Below are 14,485 nucleotides of genomic sequence, written 5' to 3'. Positions count from 1 at the left end.
ATATTTGTGTGTCTTATAATATTTCGTTTTTTTTTTTTTTTTTTTTTTAACACAAAGCTGTCTGGTTTTAATAATCAGCTTTCAATGTATTGTAAGTGCAGTTATAAAGTACTAAGACTAAATGGACCCAGATTTTAAAAGTATATTAGCTTTGGGGTGTAAGAATAAAAAGTGTAACTGTTTCTTACAATATGCAGGAAAAAAAGGGTAATTGAGATTTACTTTGTATTTTTCAACTTTCAATTACACTACACTGCTGATTTTTGCTAGTTTTACTGAAAAGACTTTATATAACTTTACAAGGATCCAGAGATAATACAAATAAAATATAAAAACTGGAATGAAAAATGTATTTTTATTCTTAACATACAAACCACCTTGCACTCAGAATGACTCATTAAATTTAGACAAATCTTTAGTACAAATACTTTATTAAAAATTACCTTTTTTGTGTACAACATACATGCAATAATCATTAAAAGTCTAAATTTTGTAAAGACACTTGAAATTATAGTACATATTACTATGTATGGTTTTATAGAAACTGTGATGGAGCAAAGCACCAATGCTAGTCACATACGATTAATGGTTGACTGCTTTTTAACAATCATATACTAAAAACCATGTATGGTAAAAGAATAAAGCAGAGTTTATGTTCAAAACAATTGTTCTGCTCATTGGAGAAATTATTTCCTCAAATAGGGGGCCAAAGGTCACCTGGAAGGGTCACCTATTTTAACCACTTGCACATTATACAGTCATGTGTTGTCATTTTATTGTCAACTGACTGACAGACATCACCCAAGGGACACTTAATGTTACAATTTTTACTGTCACAACATCAGTAAAATGTGTACATGCCACAAATCATGAGAAGAATTATGTACTCTGTAGGCTACAACACAGCATGAAATATGAACTTCAAAAGCAAGAACTAAATATTTGGTTATATTTACTCTTGAACCAGAACACTTTCAGGGACCTGTGGAAGTACATCTAGTTAGATACACAAGCAATTCCTTAAGCACAATAACACATCATATAACCAACTATTAAAAACTAACAGTGCAAATAATAAAAACAAACATTAAGGACATACCATATTCCTTCACCTTATCCGATTCTCCATTCAAATATGACCCCAAATTTATACTGGCAACTTGAAGAAGTTCTAGGATGCTCTTATTCCCATCCTGTTGCAACTGTTGATGGATGAATCTTTCTTGACCATAGTTTTGTGGAAGCACAGGGCTAACAGAAGGAAAACTGTCTTCTCCATGAAGTGGTTTTAATGATGTGGGAGATACTGAATCTCTTATGCCTAAAGCATCTAAAAGAAAATACAAAATCTGCTCATCCTATTGTTATATGATAAGACAATATTACTAGACTACATTATCAAGATGCTGCTTTAATCATGCTTAAAAGCACCAGTATCTAGTATGAAATAGAGTTAGTCATTACTTCACTTGTGACTAATAGACAACAGTTGCACTAATAACATTAAACAACAACAACAACAAAAAAGAAACTAAAGTGATTGCAATTCTGGTGATATTTGGAAAAAGTTTTTACTTCCTCAGTCAACCTGGTCACATGTTTTAGAGACTTTTTTAAAGGTTAAAAAGTTTCTGATACAATTTTGAACAGGTTATTAGTAAATTAATAATTTTTCTTTAAAAACTTATCCTTACATTCCTTCATAATAGAACCATGCTAGAGGTTGTCCAGCTTCACAATCCTACATTAAATTTTTTAGTTCTCTTCACTTTATTTATTTTGTTAAATTAAATAATGTTGACTTCAAAGTTCTATACTTCCCTGCTACTCACTTATTTTCTTACTTGAAACACTTGAATATAGCTAATTTGACAAGAGAGGAGGAAAATGCTATATGGCTACTTTCTAGTAAAGCTAGTGGTCTTATAGTATATAATACTAAGAACTGTTCATGTTAAAACTTTGAAATAGTGTACTGTAAATACTATACTTCAATGTTTATTTCAATAAAATCCTAAGCAACAATTTTTTAACCAAGTCAAGATGCTTGAAGCTCAACTGACTCAGCCAGAAGCCAAGGGTTAATCAATCAATTTAAAAAATATCCTCAATAATACCCCAATACCAGGATGCATTAACTTTTTCAGCAGAGGATCAGTCCCTGAAACCAACCTTGTAACCATTTTGTGCTTGTTATAGTTTTCATACTAACTTTTGAATTAGTTAGCAAAAGTTAAAAAAATTTGGCACATTATCAGTAAACATTACAATGCTTTCATACATCAAATATGAATTTTTTTTTAAACAAATCTTAAGGTTTGTAAAGCAATGTTTTCTCATGCCAGTTTTTTCTTTTTGCATGTTGCCTATCTAACATGTAAAGTAATTTCATTTTAAGATTAAAAATACTTCTATGCATCAGAAAATTTTTAAATTTCACATGCAAAATCTTTATAATGTCCAGATAGTTATCAAACATTTCTTAAGAAAAAAAACTTTACATTTTATCTGTTATTTTCAGTAATGAATCTCTGTTCAGGTTCCGTCGATTTGACTGATCTCGTAACCACCATAACAAATGAGGAAATAAACATAAATTATGCCTCCTTCATTCTAGAATGAACATAAATTATAACACTAAAACATAGATGTTTAGGCTAAATAGTTTAAATCTCATAACATTATATATTTATACATATATTTATTATTATTATATTGACCTTTCAGACATGCCTGGCTAACAATACAGAAGTTACAATGATGTGGCTTACGTGCACTCATGTTACTGTATCCAAGAACATAAAACTAACCTTTGGTCTCTACAACTTGTCTTGGCTGTGTTTTAGTAGACAAGCATTTTGTTAAATAGTCACATTTCAATTATTATTCATTATATACATATATATACAGATTATTGCTATTTTGAAATAAGGTCTTTAACTTATTCTTCTTAAAACATAAAATAGTAAATAAAGAAATAAAGTAAACAATTATCTTTTCTAGTTATGACCTTTGTACTTGGGTTGCTGCTTGACGTAGGTTGCTAAGCCTTTAAAACTTTTTGCACGTGGATGATATGAAATTTTTTTTAGGTTTTATATATACATTTGAATAACTAAAAAATCATAAATTACTACATCAATACCATACAGTTCCACGTTAATTTATCAACCTTAGTAACCAAGATGTATTTTAGTCTAAAAAGAATTTCGAGCAGACTAAAGAAATGCCCTACCTCCTTGAAATATTGGTTCAAAAGAAAGAAATGGTGCCAAGACCATTAAAATGGCTGAGAGAACCACTAGGAGGACATTCTGAGCTTCCAAATGGTTATTCAGGTCATATATAGAAGTAAGTGTATATAAGGGAGCTTTTCCATACGAAACTATAAACTTGGTATTTTGACTACACAAACATCTAATTAGAACCAGTGTTGCATTCAACATATCATGTGACACAAAATTCAATGTTTGTGTTTCTTAATATTAACCTTTAAATTAAGAAATTGAGTAATGTATAGTACTAAAATTTGAATTATAATCTACAGTTTGATACCAAATTCATGAAATAGTAGTTCAATAAAATTTTGAATGCGAGTCAACAAACGTGATGACATGGCCTTTCACCCATGACCCATCTCAAAAGGGTTAAGTACCAAACAGAATGTAAAACAAAATAGCATTTTACTAGAGATTAGTACACAATAACATGTATATTAGTTAAAATTAAACAAAATTCCACTTTCATTCTGGCATTTCCAAAATCTGTCAGACAGTGAAGGTGTAGAAACTAGACTTTTCTATCAAAATTCCCAAAAAGTGTGGATTTTACTTTAATTTTAGTAGTTAAGCTTACAATCTTACCTTTTTTTCTAATCAGTAACAAGAAACTGAATGATAAGACTTGGCTATACTGGTATTATATATTTACCTTTAATGATTTGAGGTAGAACAACAAGCTTAAGTCAGCAACAAAGTTTTTTCTCTGCTACTGGAAAAAATGCAACTGTTTCCGAGTAATCTGATGACACTGATTCTAAAAATTATGTTGAAAATTACTGATCACTTCTAGTTTTGATTTTAGGATGGATTTATTCAAAATATTCTTATTTAACATGAAAATAACTTTCTTTAATGAATTTATTCATTGAAAATTGCATTTAAGAATGCTCAAACAATACATTATAGCAATATCAGTTTAAAAAAAGCAATGAGAATAATAAGATTAGATACTGAATATACATTCAGGCTAGGTTCAAAACGTTCATCATGGTATAATTTGTTTGTTTGTTACAAAATACCTGCTTGACTTGTTGCACCTATTGTGCATGTTCTCAGTTTCATGGTATAAGAACCAACAGTAATCTCCAATTATCACAAGATTCTATCATCTTTGATACAGCTGTGCCATTGTAGAAATGTCTTGGTGGAAGCACCCACCATGATCATCACTCACTGCACATAGATCAATTAGGAAGAAATCTAAACGGAAGTGTACAAGTGCGTCTTTAGTGGCATCTTAGAACCCATTTTCCTGTAGTTTTTGAGCATACCATCAATCATTACAACATAATTTTCATCTCTTGCGATTTCTTACAAAACTTTTGACAACAAGTTTGATTGATTTCCTGGCAGAAAGTTTCTTCTGACTAAATACTGTTTCAAAATATCCCCATGAGGTACTGGTTTCTTTGCAGATGCAACATCTGGATATTTAATGTACTGTTTAATTTTGCCTTAACACCCAGAAACATTAGGCATGCAAAAATAACAGTCAGATTATCTTTGTACTCGCTCCATATCATGTGAACTGTAAATGGCATACTTACACTCTTCTTATTCAGCCACTGTCAAGCCAGCTGTGCAAACTGTACGACACACATGTGGAGCAATTATTTTACTTGGTAACCAATTTTATTCCCAAAACAGTGGTATAGTAAATTACCTTTACATTGTGTGTGTAATGTTTTTCCCTTTGTTAAACTAATACATTTTCCACAAATGTAGCAGAAACTGTTTGGGTGATTTTTGCACTTTCTGACTTCACTTGAAATGGAGGCAGCCAGCATTTCAAATAATTTTCTAAAAAATATAAAAAAAAATTATGTTTACAGAATTAGAGTTAAAAAAATTTGTTTTAAAAAATGTTGCTGAATTTTATCATATCACAGGTATGTTTAGACTGTGCGTGGAGCAAGGAAAGTGACTAACTGACTGAAAGGCATCTGACTCTGCCCCTTTTATGCTCAGTCAAGGGAATTCTTGAATGTTCTAGCAAACTGAGCATGTGAGGATTTTGCAATTCTCAGGCATAACAGGTGAGCATTGAGAATGAAACAAAAATGGTGCAATTCTCTACAATTACATTGAAAAGAACTAGCATATATTAACAATATATTTGGAATGTTACACCAATACAATACAGTCAAATTTTTGAATTTATCAAAAACATGTCTTTTGCCCATTAAACTGTCCAAGTAAACTAATTTCACAGAATAAATCTATTGTACTAAGTTGATTGCATGGTGTTTCAGATGGTGCTGATAAAATATTGATATTACAATAACTCAAGATCTAGAGGTGATAGACAAATTCTGACTACATGTTTGAGATTAGCAGCATCAAATTACCCTGAATCACTTGAGTTTTCTCCAGTAGCAAATTTTTTGTTGTCAATATTTATCAATCACCGAAAATACACTTTCTAACCTAGATCTTAGGATACTGAGACAGAAAGTTGTTTTAAAATGATAAAAACAGTTATTTAGCATTAAAACAAGAACACATTGAAAATTCAGAACATGAGTAAAAACAATAAGCCAAGGAATTATTTGTATGGTATCAACTGTAAAGATGAAATTAATTATCTTGATTATGCCCACAGCATTCATCATTATTACACTGATGAAGTTAACATTTAAAACTGATGAAAACTAACTAATGTAAAATAGGAATGCACAGCCTAAGAAATTACAATCTCAGTAGAAAAATGGGAGTGGTTTAATTTTTTCACATGCTTTTCCACCATATTCAATGTTGAAATCTGCAGAATAAATGGTACTAAATGCATGGTTTTCATTTATTTTGGATGATTTAATACATGGCCAGTTAGAAATATATTAAGAGTTCTGGTACACCAATACTTGGCAAAAGTCCTGTATTGGTCTGTTGTTCTTAACTGTTGTGGTTGATTTCTTAATTTGACATTTCTATACCATTAGTTTACTTTATGGGTATCATTTAACTATTAAACTGACCTGAAATTTGTTTCTTTGTAGTTTTTTCTTTTTCTTTGTGGCCCTCATTTTTGTGGTATTTTGGTGTCACATGCTGTGACCCCAATATACCAGTACCATATTAGGACAATTTCTTCATGTACTATATCTATTGTAGGTTATTGTTTTTTTCTTATTTCAACTTTATGTTAGAGATATAATTTAGTAGTAAACTTCCCTGTGATAATTTTTTTCTATTTCCATTTGACTTCTCTGCAGTGAGATGAGTGGTATCCTGATAGGGAACTTTTATCCCCCTTTCTGAATTTTCTTACACACATTCTTAGATAAATGGCACTTGTTTCATAATTTTGTTGAATAAATTAACATGGCTGTCTCATTTTTTGAATGGGCTAACTATGAATATTTTCTGATTGGCCAATCTGAAATTATTGTAACAAGAGCATGTAACTGTAACTGTAGAAGTATTAGGCTTAAGTGACTCCATCCACAACAGTATTATTTCATTTTACTTCCATAACATATTTACTGAATCATGTTACACCAAACCCACAAAATGTAAATAAAAAAATAATTATGATTGTACCTTGTGGTTAAAAATCAGAGTGATTGAGCTAAAACAGGAATAGTTATCTCTGAAACATGAAGGACATGTAATTCAATTGTCTGATCAACAGACTTCCATGCTTAATTTACCTTCACAGTTTATTGCAATTATGTATAAACATACCACACAATACATGTGCCACTAATTCATCCTGAAAAGATGATCTTCGACTATTTGAACAAGAGCCAAGACTGATGTGGGCTGGACTGTCTCTCTGAAACCACTGGCTGAACCGGCTACTTGCAACACCCTGGCTGACTAATGGCTCATCTAAAATACCATTCTGTATGAAAAACCAGGTCAAGAATATCATATATATAACAAAGTATATTATCTAAAATCTAAATGAGGTTTTTCTGCACATATATTACCAAACAAAAACAACAAAATCTAAACTAGACAAACTTTCAAATGGTTTGAAATTTCTCTTTAATATTGTGTATCTAAGTAACAAAATCTCCTGCCAAATGAACCTAATATTAGTTGTTTATACTATCTAGAAGTATAAAAATTAAATAAATTTGAAGAACCATGCTACAAAATTACATGTATTAGCCATACCATTAGTGTTAAACAAGAAATGAGACTGTTGCTTTTATCCTAAAAATCCTTTTTAGCAATACATCAAACTCGTATGTAAAGATGGATTTAATACTTTACAAACTAGAACATGACAAGTTTAACATTTCTCCATAATATAAAGCTGCTCATCAACATCATAAATCAATTTCACAATAAATGTGACAATATAACATTAACACTGGTCTACGCAACATTAAATGGAACCTGATTAAAAAGAAAACTTCCACATGGAGTTTCAGCTTAAACACTATCTGTAATTACACTGCAATGAAACACTTGTAACAACTATTTTTTGTATGTACCATTATCACGAACAACAACATATAAACTCACTGGAATCAGTTTTGAAAGAAAATCACTCTTGAAAAGTTCATTGATATCAAAGCTGGGAGATGTTTGTTTTGACTCTGATTCCTCCTCTGTCTTTACTTCAACAGTTTCACTTTCTCTCTGAACTTCTTCAGTTACCATCATTTCTGGACTATCTAAAAAACAATATGTTGTAGCTTAGAGAAAGAAACACAGGTTAGGAGTACAATATGCGTACATTTTGTTTTACAGAATCAAATACTTCCTAGCTCAACATTATCCACACAGTTACCCATCAGCTGAAAAACAAATCAAAATGAAGTGACTTTGGAAATAATGACATCATAAACCCAATCACAAACAGTATGGGCCACTTCAGATGTTCAGTGATTAAAATTTAAGTATAAAATATAATTTCAATTCTAAACCAACAAACTTTTTTTTATTCAACAATATTTTAGAATGAATATTTAGCATTACTGAATATCTATTTAGTGCATTTCACGATGACCTTTTCTAATTTTCTTTTTTGTGCAGCTCTGAATCTCACATACAAAAAAACACATTTATAGAATTTGTTCAGATTTTTTCTAATTGTCACAATAAGACATTCCTTGTTATTAGTGTTAAAAAAGATTTGTCCATGAATATATTGAGTATTTGTTTTGAATAGTCCATGCGCAAAGTGATTTTCATGTTAAGATTAAAAATACTTTTCTTCATCTCAAATTTCATTTGCATAATCTCTAAAACCTCCTAAATACATTTCAAATATTTATTTCAGTAAAACTATTCTATGTTATTTTTTCTACCCTAATTCTATACAAGGTTGGTCAATATGACTGACCTGTAACCCCCTCTTCCACTCTCAAAAATAAATCTAAATTACCCCTTTTTCTTTCTAGAATGACTTCAAATGTAGCGTCAAACTACATTAGTTTATCCTAAGTAGCTTTAAATTTCTAAAAATATACAATTAAATTTTATTGTTTTGCTGGCCTTTGAACAGTGACATAAGATGTCAATCACTTGGGGAAAATGTAGTTCACATTACACTATCAAATTACATTACCCACGAGCTGCTCGCATGCGTGAATCTTTAAACATTTTTATTATATTATTATTTATTTTACCTAATCTAATCTTAAATAACCTAAAAAGAACTATTTTTACATTTTAGTTACTTTTATGATAATAAATAAAGAATAAACATGAAAAACAAGAAATAAAGTACTTGCGCAATCTTTTTTCTTGCAGTCAACTGCCGATGACATTTAACCCTACTTATACACACACACACACTTTTTTTTTTGTATACAAATGGTAGTCACTAAATTTATTTAATTAAATGTTGCACCAAAGAACATATACTAATATCATAAAAAGTACAAAATTTCCCCAACACAAAATTTTTCTGGCTTTCTAACTGTGCAACAAGAGCCATTACAAAGTCATCCAAGCTAGTCGTTAACCTTTCCACAGGAATGAAGCATGTATTATCTGTTCATAACACAATGTTAAACATCTTTGATAGATGAAAACCTGTGCTTTCTACTGGTTACAGGTAACATAGAATTAAATGCAAGAGAACTATTAACAAATCCTGAAAGGGGATGTGACAGGTGGGTGTGGCAGGATGGGGGTCCATTTTTCTATTTGATAGCTCTGTAACCAAACATAATTGAAGGCAATAAAAATTATGGTTTGTCTGAGCAATGATGATTTTATAGTGAGTAATTTAATTTAATTTCGTAGTTTTTTTTTTGGGGGGGGGGATAAAATAGAGATGAGAAGATACCTAGAGAAAATGTGTCAAGTGTGTCACACTAGGGAAATTCTGGATTTTTTTTAATATTGCCTTGTAGAACTAAAAACATAGAACTTTTACTATTAAAATATGAATTATTAGCTAAGATTTTATGCTATACTAATTGGTATAACAAACAAAAAGTAGTTTAATAAAATTTTGAATATAAGACACTAAAACCTTGTGTCATGTGTAGTAAAGGATACACGTGGCAATAGGGTTAAACATATATTGATCCAGACCAAAAATACTTTTGGGAAAAAAATAAAATAAAATCACACTCACTGTTAACAAAGGTAACTATGGTGCCATTTTGAAAGATGAAGTAATTTTTCATACAGTACTTATGATTTATTAGTAGGAAGTCAACTGCTTCAATCACCAAATTAAAGTACTAAATGAAGTATACTAATGAATATCAAACAAGATGAAATTTACTGGATATTTAAAATAGAACTTTCTGATCAATAATTAAGAAAGTAATTTAAGTCTCAGGTGAAAGAAAGTACTTATCGTTATTTCAAAACAGTGACTCAGCAAAAGTTTGAAAGATTTGAAAATGTAATTACAGAAACATTAAATCAAATCAAAATTTTTTCTTGTAGAAATGAGATCCTATTTCAAAAGGTTTTACATATTATCATACAAGTTGGTTAAGTATTTCTCACTATGAAAACAAAAACTAAAATTTTCATATCAAAATTGTGTTTTTTTTCTTTTTTTTTTAAATCCAAATGTCACAGAATATGCAGTATAAACAGAGCTATCAATAACACACATACATGCATCTGTGACCCTCAAAAATTATTTTTGAAGCATCACAGCTTTCTCATATGCTTGCATTGATGCACATACTTTATATTTTCATTACAATACTTTGTGTAAAAGGATATTAATTTATTCTTGTTAAATCTAAACCAATTTAGATCTTAAACAAGAGGGAATCCTCAATAGCCATGGCACTTAGATTAATTCACTAATCCTGCCTAAAAGAATTTCAAGAGACATTTGTTTCCCTTTTTATACGCTAATTTGTGTGGGACACACATATACTGAATTAAATTTTATTAATCATCAGGATCTTTACCAGCCTACTCTCAAATTGAAATTCTTTTAGGCAGGATTAGAGCAAATTAATCTACAAGATTTTGGACATGCTCAAATACATCAAAAGGATTTGACCTCCAGAATCCAAAACTGTAATTAGATCTCAAATCAATCAAGAGATGACTGAGCTACGAGCTTTTTTAAAAAGTTTGTACTTGAAAAAAACAACAACTCTGAGCCATTCTATGAGCCACTCAGCTGTGGCTATAAAAACACAACACCCTAATATAACTTCTGGCTGCAATTTTTACAAAGGGCTCTAAAGAACACATTTATAAAATAACATATCCTAAAATCAATTTCATTATTGACTGCTGATCTGCATAAAATCAATGTCATTTCAACTTGTGGCTTTTTATACAATTCTAATTGATGTTTGTTAAATTTTGTACAAAGTTACTAGAGGACTATCTGCACTAGTTGTCCTCAATTTTGAAGTGATTGACAAGGGGGAAGGCAGCAAGTCAGATCTTGGGCTACTCTCTGACAATGAATAGAAGGATTGACCATCATATTATAATACCCCATAGCTAAAACTGCATATTTAATGACAGGTGTTGATCCATGACCTGCAGATTGTGCCTTAACTTGCCATGCAATGAAATGCTCCTCTAACTAATGTACAAAAACTAGCTTACAAAAACCATAATCTGAGCAGAAAAATAGATATTCATGATTTCTGCAATAATTTCCTGTCATGAGTGAAGGTATTGTGGAAGTAATTGTGTGTGCAAAGGAAGCATCCAATATAGTGTCATCAATAGTCGACAGCAACAAAAATATTTGGATAAGTACTTAATTCCTTTTTTTTTATGTTTATTTTTTATTTATTATTATAAAAGTAAGTAAAATGTAGAAATAGGGATTTCTTTAGGTTAGTTAAAGTTAGATTAAGTAAAATGAATAATATTATTATAAAAATATTTCATAAGGCATGCATACGAGCAGCTCACGGGTAAGGTAATTTGATAGCATAACGCAAGCTGCACATTCCCCAAGTGATCTACAACTTATAATGATGCAAATAGTAGTTAGACACAGTCCAAAGGGCAATAAAACAATAACATTTAATTATAAATAGATGTATACTATTATGAATTTAAAGCTACTTAGGATAAATGAATGTAGTTTCATGTTACATTTGATGTCCTTTTAGAAAGAAAAAAGGGTAATGTATTTTTTTTGGTGGTTACGAGGTCGGTCAAATTGACCAATCTGGTATTGAGTTACGGTAGGGAATAGAGCAAAATATAAAGTTATACTGAAAACAAATATTTCACATGTATTTAGGAAGTTTTAGAAATTTCACACATGAAATTTGAGATTTTTGAGATGAAGAAAAGTATTTTTTAATCTCAACAAGAAAATCACTTTGCACACAGACAAATACTCAATATATTCAAGAACAAATCTTTTTCTAGTTCATTAAAAATACTTCACTAAAAATATGATTTTTTGTATGTGAAAGACTTATGTTTACTGAAAGGCTGCCAAATTTTGTGAAGATGTACACACTATATTAAAAGTTAGTAGTATCAAATCTATAAAGACTTTGAATGAGTACAAAGAGGTCACATGGTCGGTCAAATTGAGAGAGTTAATAGGTTAGATCAAAATGGTTTCAATGATCAGTGTGCAAAGCAAACTGATTTATTTATTTAATAGCTTAATATGTCTATCATTAAAAAAAAAATCAGCAAGTTTCACTTACAGTCTGTTCTTTCTGCTCAAAACAATCTGAAATATTTGTGAAAAACAAAGGTGCAGCCAAAAAAAGGATTTAGCATGCAACTTAACAGAATGAAGTCAAAATTGGTGGCTAAACTGGTAGCTACCCTTATAGCATCGATAAGAATTTTACAGCATATATTTATTCATTAGTTAGCAAGGCCACATTTTTTGCTGAGCTTGGTGCATGATGGAGACTTTCATAAAATTTATCAAATTTTTGCTTAAAAGTTAGTAATGAATAATAACCATACACCCATATGATTATTTTGAAAAACTTGAGCTAGGAACTGCTAATCTAGTTTGCCTGGCAACACCAATACTTATGTATCTGCACCTACTTTCATCCTATAGTGTAGCTGCTCTAAATCAGCAGTCTTTAATATGATTGTTAAAAAAATCATAAATAGCCCACCTTTACTCTTAAGTGAAGTTCTAGTATAAATTTCAGATTGGATAGCTGATGCAACTTCTTGCATCGGCATGCAGAAAAATTTCGGTTAATTTTTTTTTTTTTAATATAACTTTACAGTGGCTGATACTTAGACCAAACTTGACACCTAATTGTAGGTTGTAAAGATCTATCAGTGTACCAAACTTGCAAAAAGAAAGTTTCCATACCTTCAGTGCGAAGAAATTCAATCAAAATTGGAGATTTTATATCTCATGCATTTCTTAACAAATTACCTTGAAATTTGGTATGTGAAGTAAGAGTACAGTAGAGCACATCCACTAAAAATATGAGATAGTTTGGATTACCACAGTCGGAGCTACAAAAAGTGGAAAATTGTTAAACTATCACTTCTGGCAATAATACAACGTGTCTTGTAGGTTGTTTTAGCTGCACGACAAACTACCGTGTGTCTTGATAACCTTGCTCCACATAATTAAAATAAAAATGCAACAGCATTTAAAAACACTATGTGCCTGTTTTCCTTCATATTTTAAGTCTCTCTGCAGTTAGAAGGTACCTTTCTCAATTTAATGAATGGTATTTCAGATAAATCTAATTTCATATTTCCAGTATATATTATAACTGGTTTTGGGAGGGCACGTGAACACAGTTCATCATTCTCATCAGATAAAGATGAGATATAGTTAGAATATTCCATAAATATTCATCTTCTGTCATTGCCTCATCCAACCCACAACATTCAATGTTCAACGTGAAAGAAAAATAATATTTTGTCATTAATTATTGTGAAAATTAACTCAAAGTGCAAGCCATTTTGGGATCAAAATATAATATGATGTTAATTATAGTGCCTCTTTGCAATGGATATCAGCATTATCCAAAACAAAATTGTGCTACATGCTTGGACTCGGAAATTGTGCAGAGCCTGATAGACCCTAGATTTTCCTTTAGACTAACTCTAAAGCCTGTAGCTCTGATAAGCAATGATTATCAGAAATAAATGATGTTGCAACAAGTATTAAGACATATCAGACATGCAATATGCTAAAAATCTACCTCTTTTGAGAGAAGTTTTAGTTAAATAATTTGTTTTTTCAGTAGCTTGTGTGGTAGAAGTTTGTTTATGAGATGAATCTTGATATTTTTTACCCTTAGATTGCCTTCCTTCTTTGTTTTTTTTCTCTTGTTTAAACTCATCCATTCCTACCAGTTCAACTGTTTCTGACTGGCTGGCTGGCCCTTCTACAAACCACTCAGGCTCTTCTTCTGGAACGTAACCATCTGATCGACCTAATGGAAAATATTATAAACTAATCTTTTTCCTTGGATGTGTATATAACCTAATACTTGTATTCAATTTCATCTCAGTTTCAAGAACAAAAACATCAAGATTAGAAATGGGTTCTTTACAGTATTTAATCTACAGCTTCTCTCATCATTTCAGTACTTCATTTAACTCTTTCAGTATGGGTACATTTTTCTGTGCATATCACAAAGTTTTACTGAGTGACATTCAAACTTTAATTAACTCTTTCTACACAAGTTTGGTCGATTTGACTGACCAGGAGACCAATTTGTACTTATAATTTTGATGCTACTAACTTTTAATATAGTATGTGTATTTTCACAAAATTTGGCAGACTTTCAGTAAACATTACAAGTATTTTACATAAAAAAAAATAAAAAAAAAAAAAA

General features: G+C 30.6%; 1 protein-coding gene across 8 annotated transcripts in view; it reads right to left on the bottom strand.

The window, feature by feature from the left end:
* Nucleotides 1–14,485, bottom strand: part of LOC106471904 (eukaryotic translation initiation factor 4E transporter-like) — a 68,651-nt gene that overhangs the window by 38,706 nt on the left and 15,460 nt on the right. For 7 of the 8 annotated variants that reach the window (XM_022400520.1, XM_022400521.1, XM_022400527.1 and 4 more), the window contains exons 7-10: nucleotides 13,940–14,080; nucleotides 7,758–7,909; nucleotides 6,966–7,125; nucleotides 1,100–1,330 (exon numbers count right to left, since the gene is read on the bottom strand). In XM_022400520.1, the coding sequence (XP_022256228.1) occupies nucleotides 1,100–1,330; nucleotides 6,966–7,125; nucleotides 7,758–7,909; nucleotides 13,940–14,080 (684 nt within the window). The remainder of the gene's footprint in view (nucleotides 1–1,099; nucleotides 1,331–6,965; nucleotides 7,126–7,757; nucleotides 7,910–13,939; nucleotides 14,081–14,485) is intronic. The other variant, XM_022400526.1, reaches the window with a different exon arrangement.

The sequence above is a fragment of the Limulus polyphemus genome, unplaced genomic scaffold (genome assembly GCF_000517525.1).
Source record: "Limulus polyphemus unplaced genomic scaffold, Limulus_polyphemus-2.1.2 Scaffold4956, whole genome shotgun sequence".
In the NCBI taxonomy this organism is placed as follows: Eukaryota; Metazoa; Arthropoda; class Merostomata; order Xiphosura; family Limulidae; genus Limulus; species Limulus polyphemus.
Note: the sequence above shows the minus strand (reverse complement) of the source record. Positions and strands in the feature narration are given on the sequence as shown.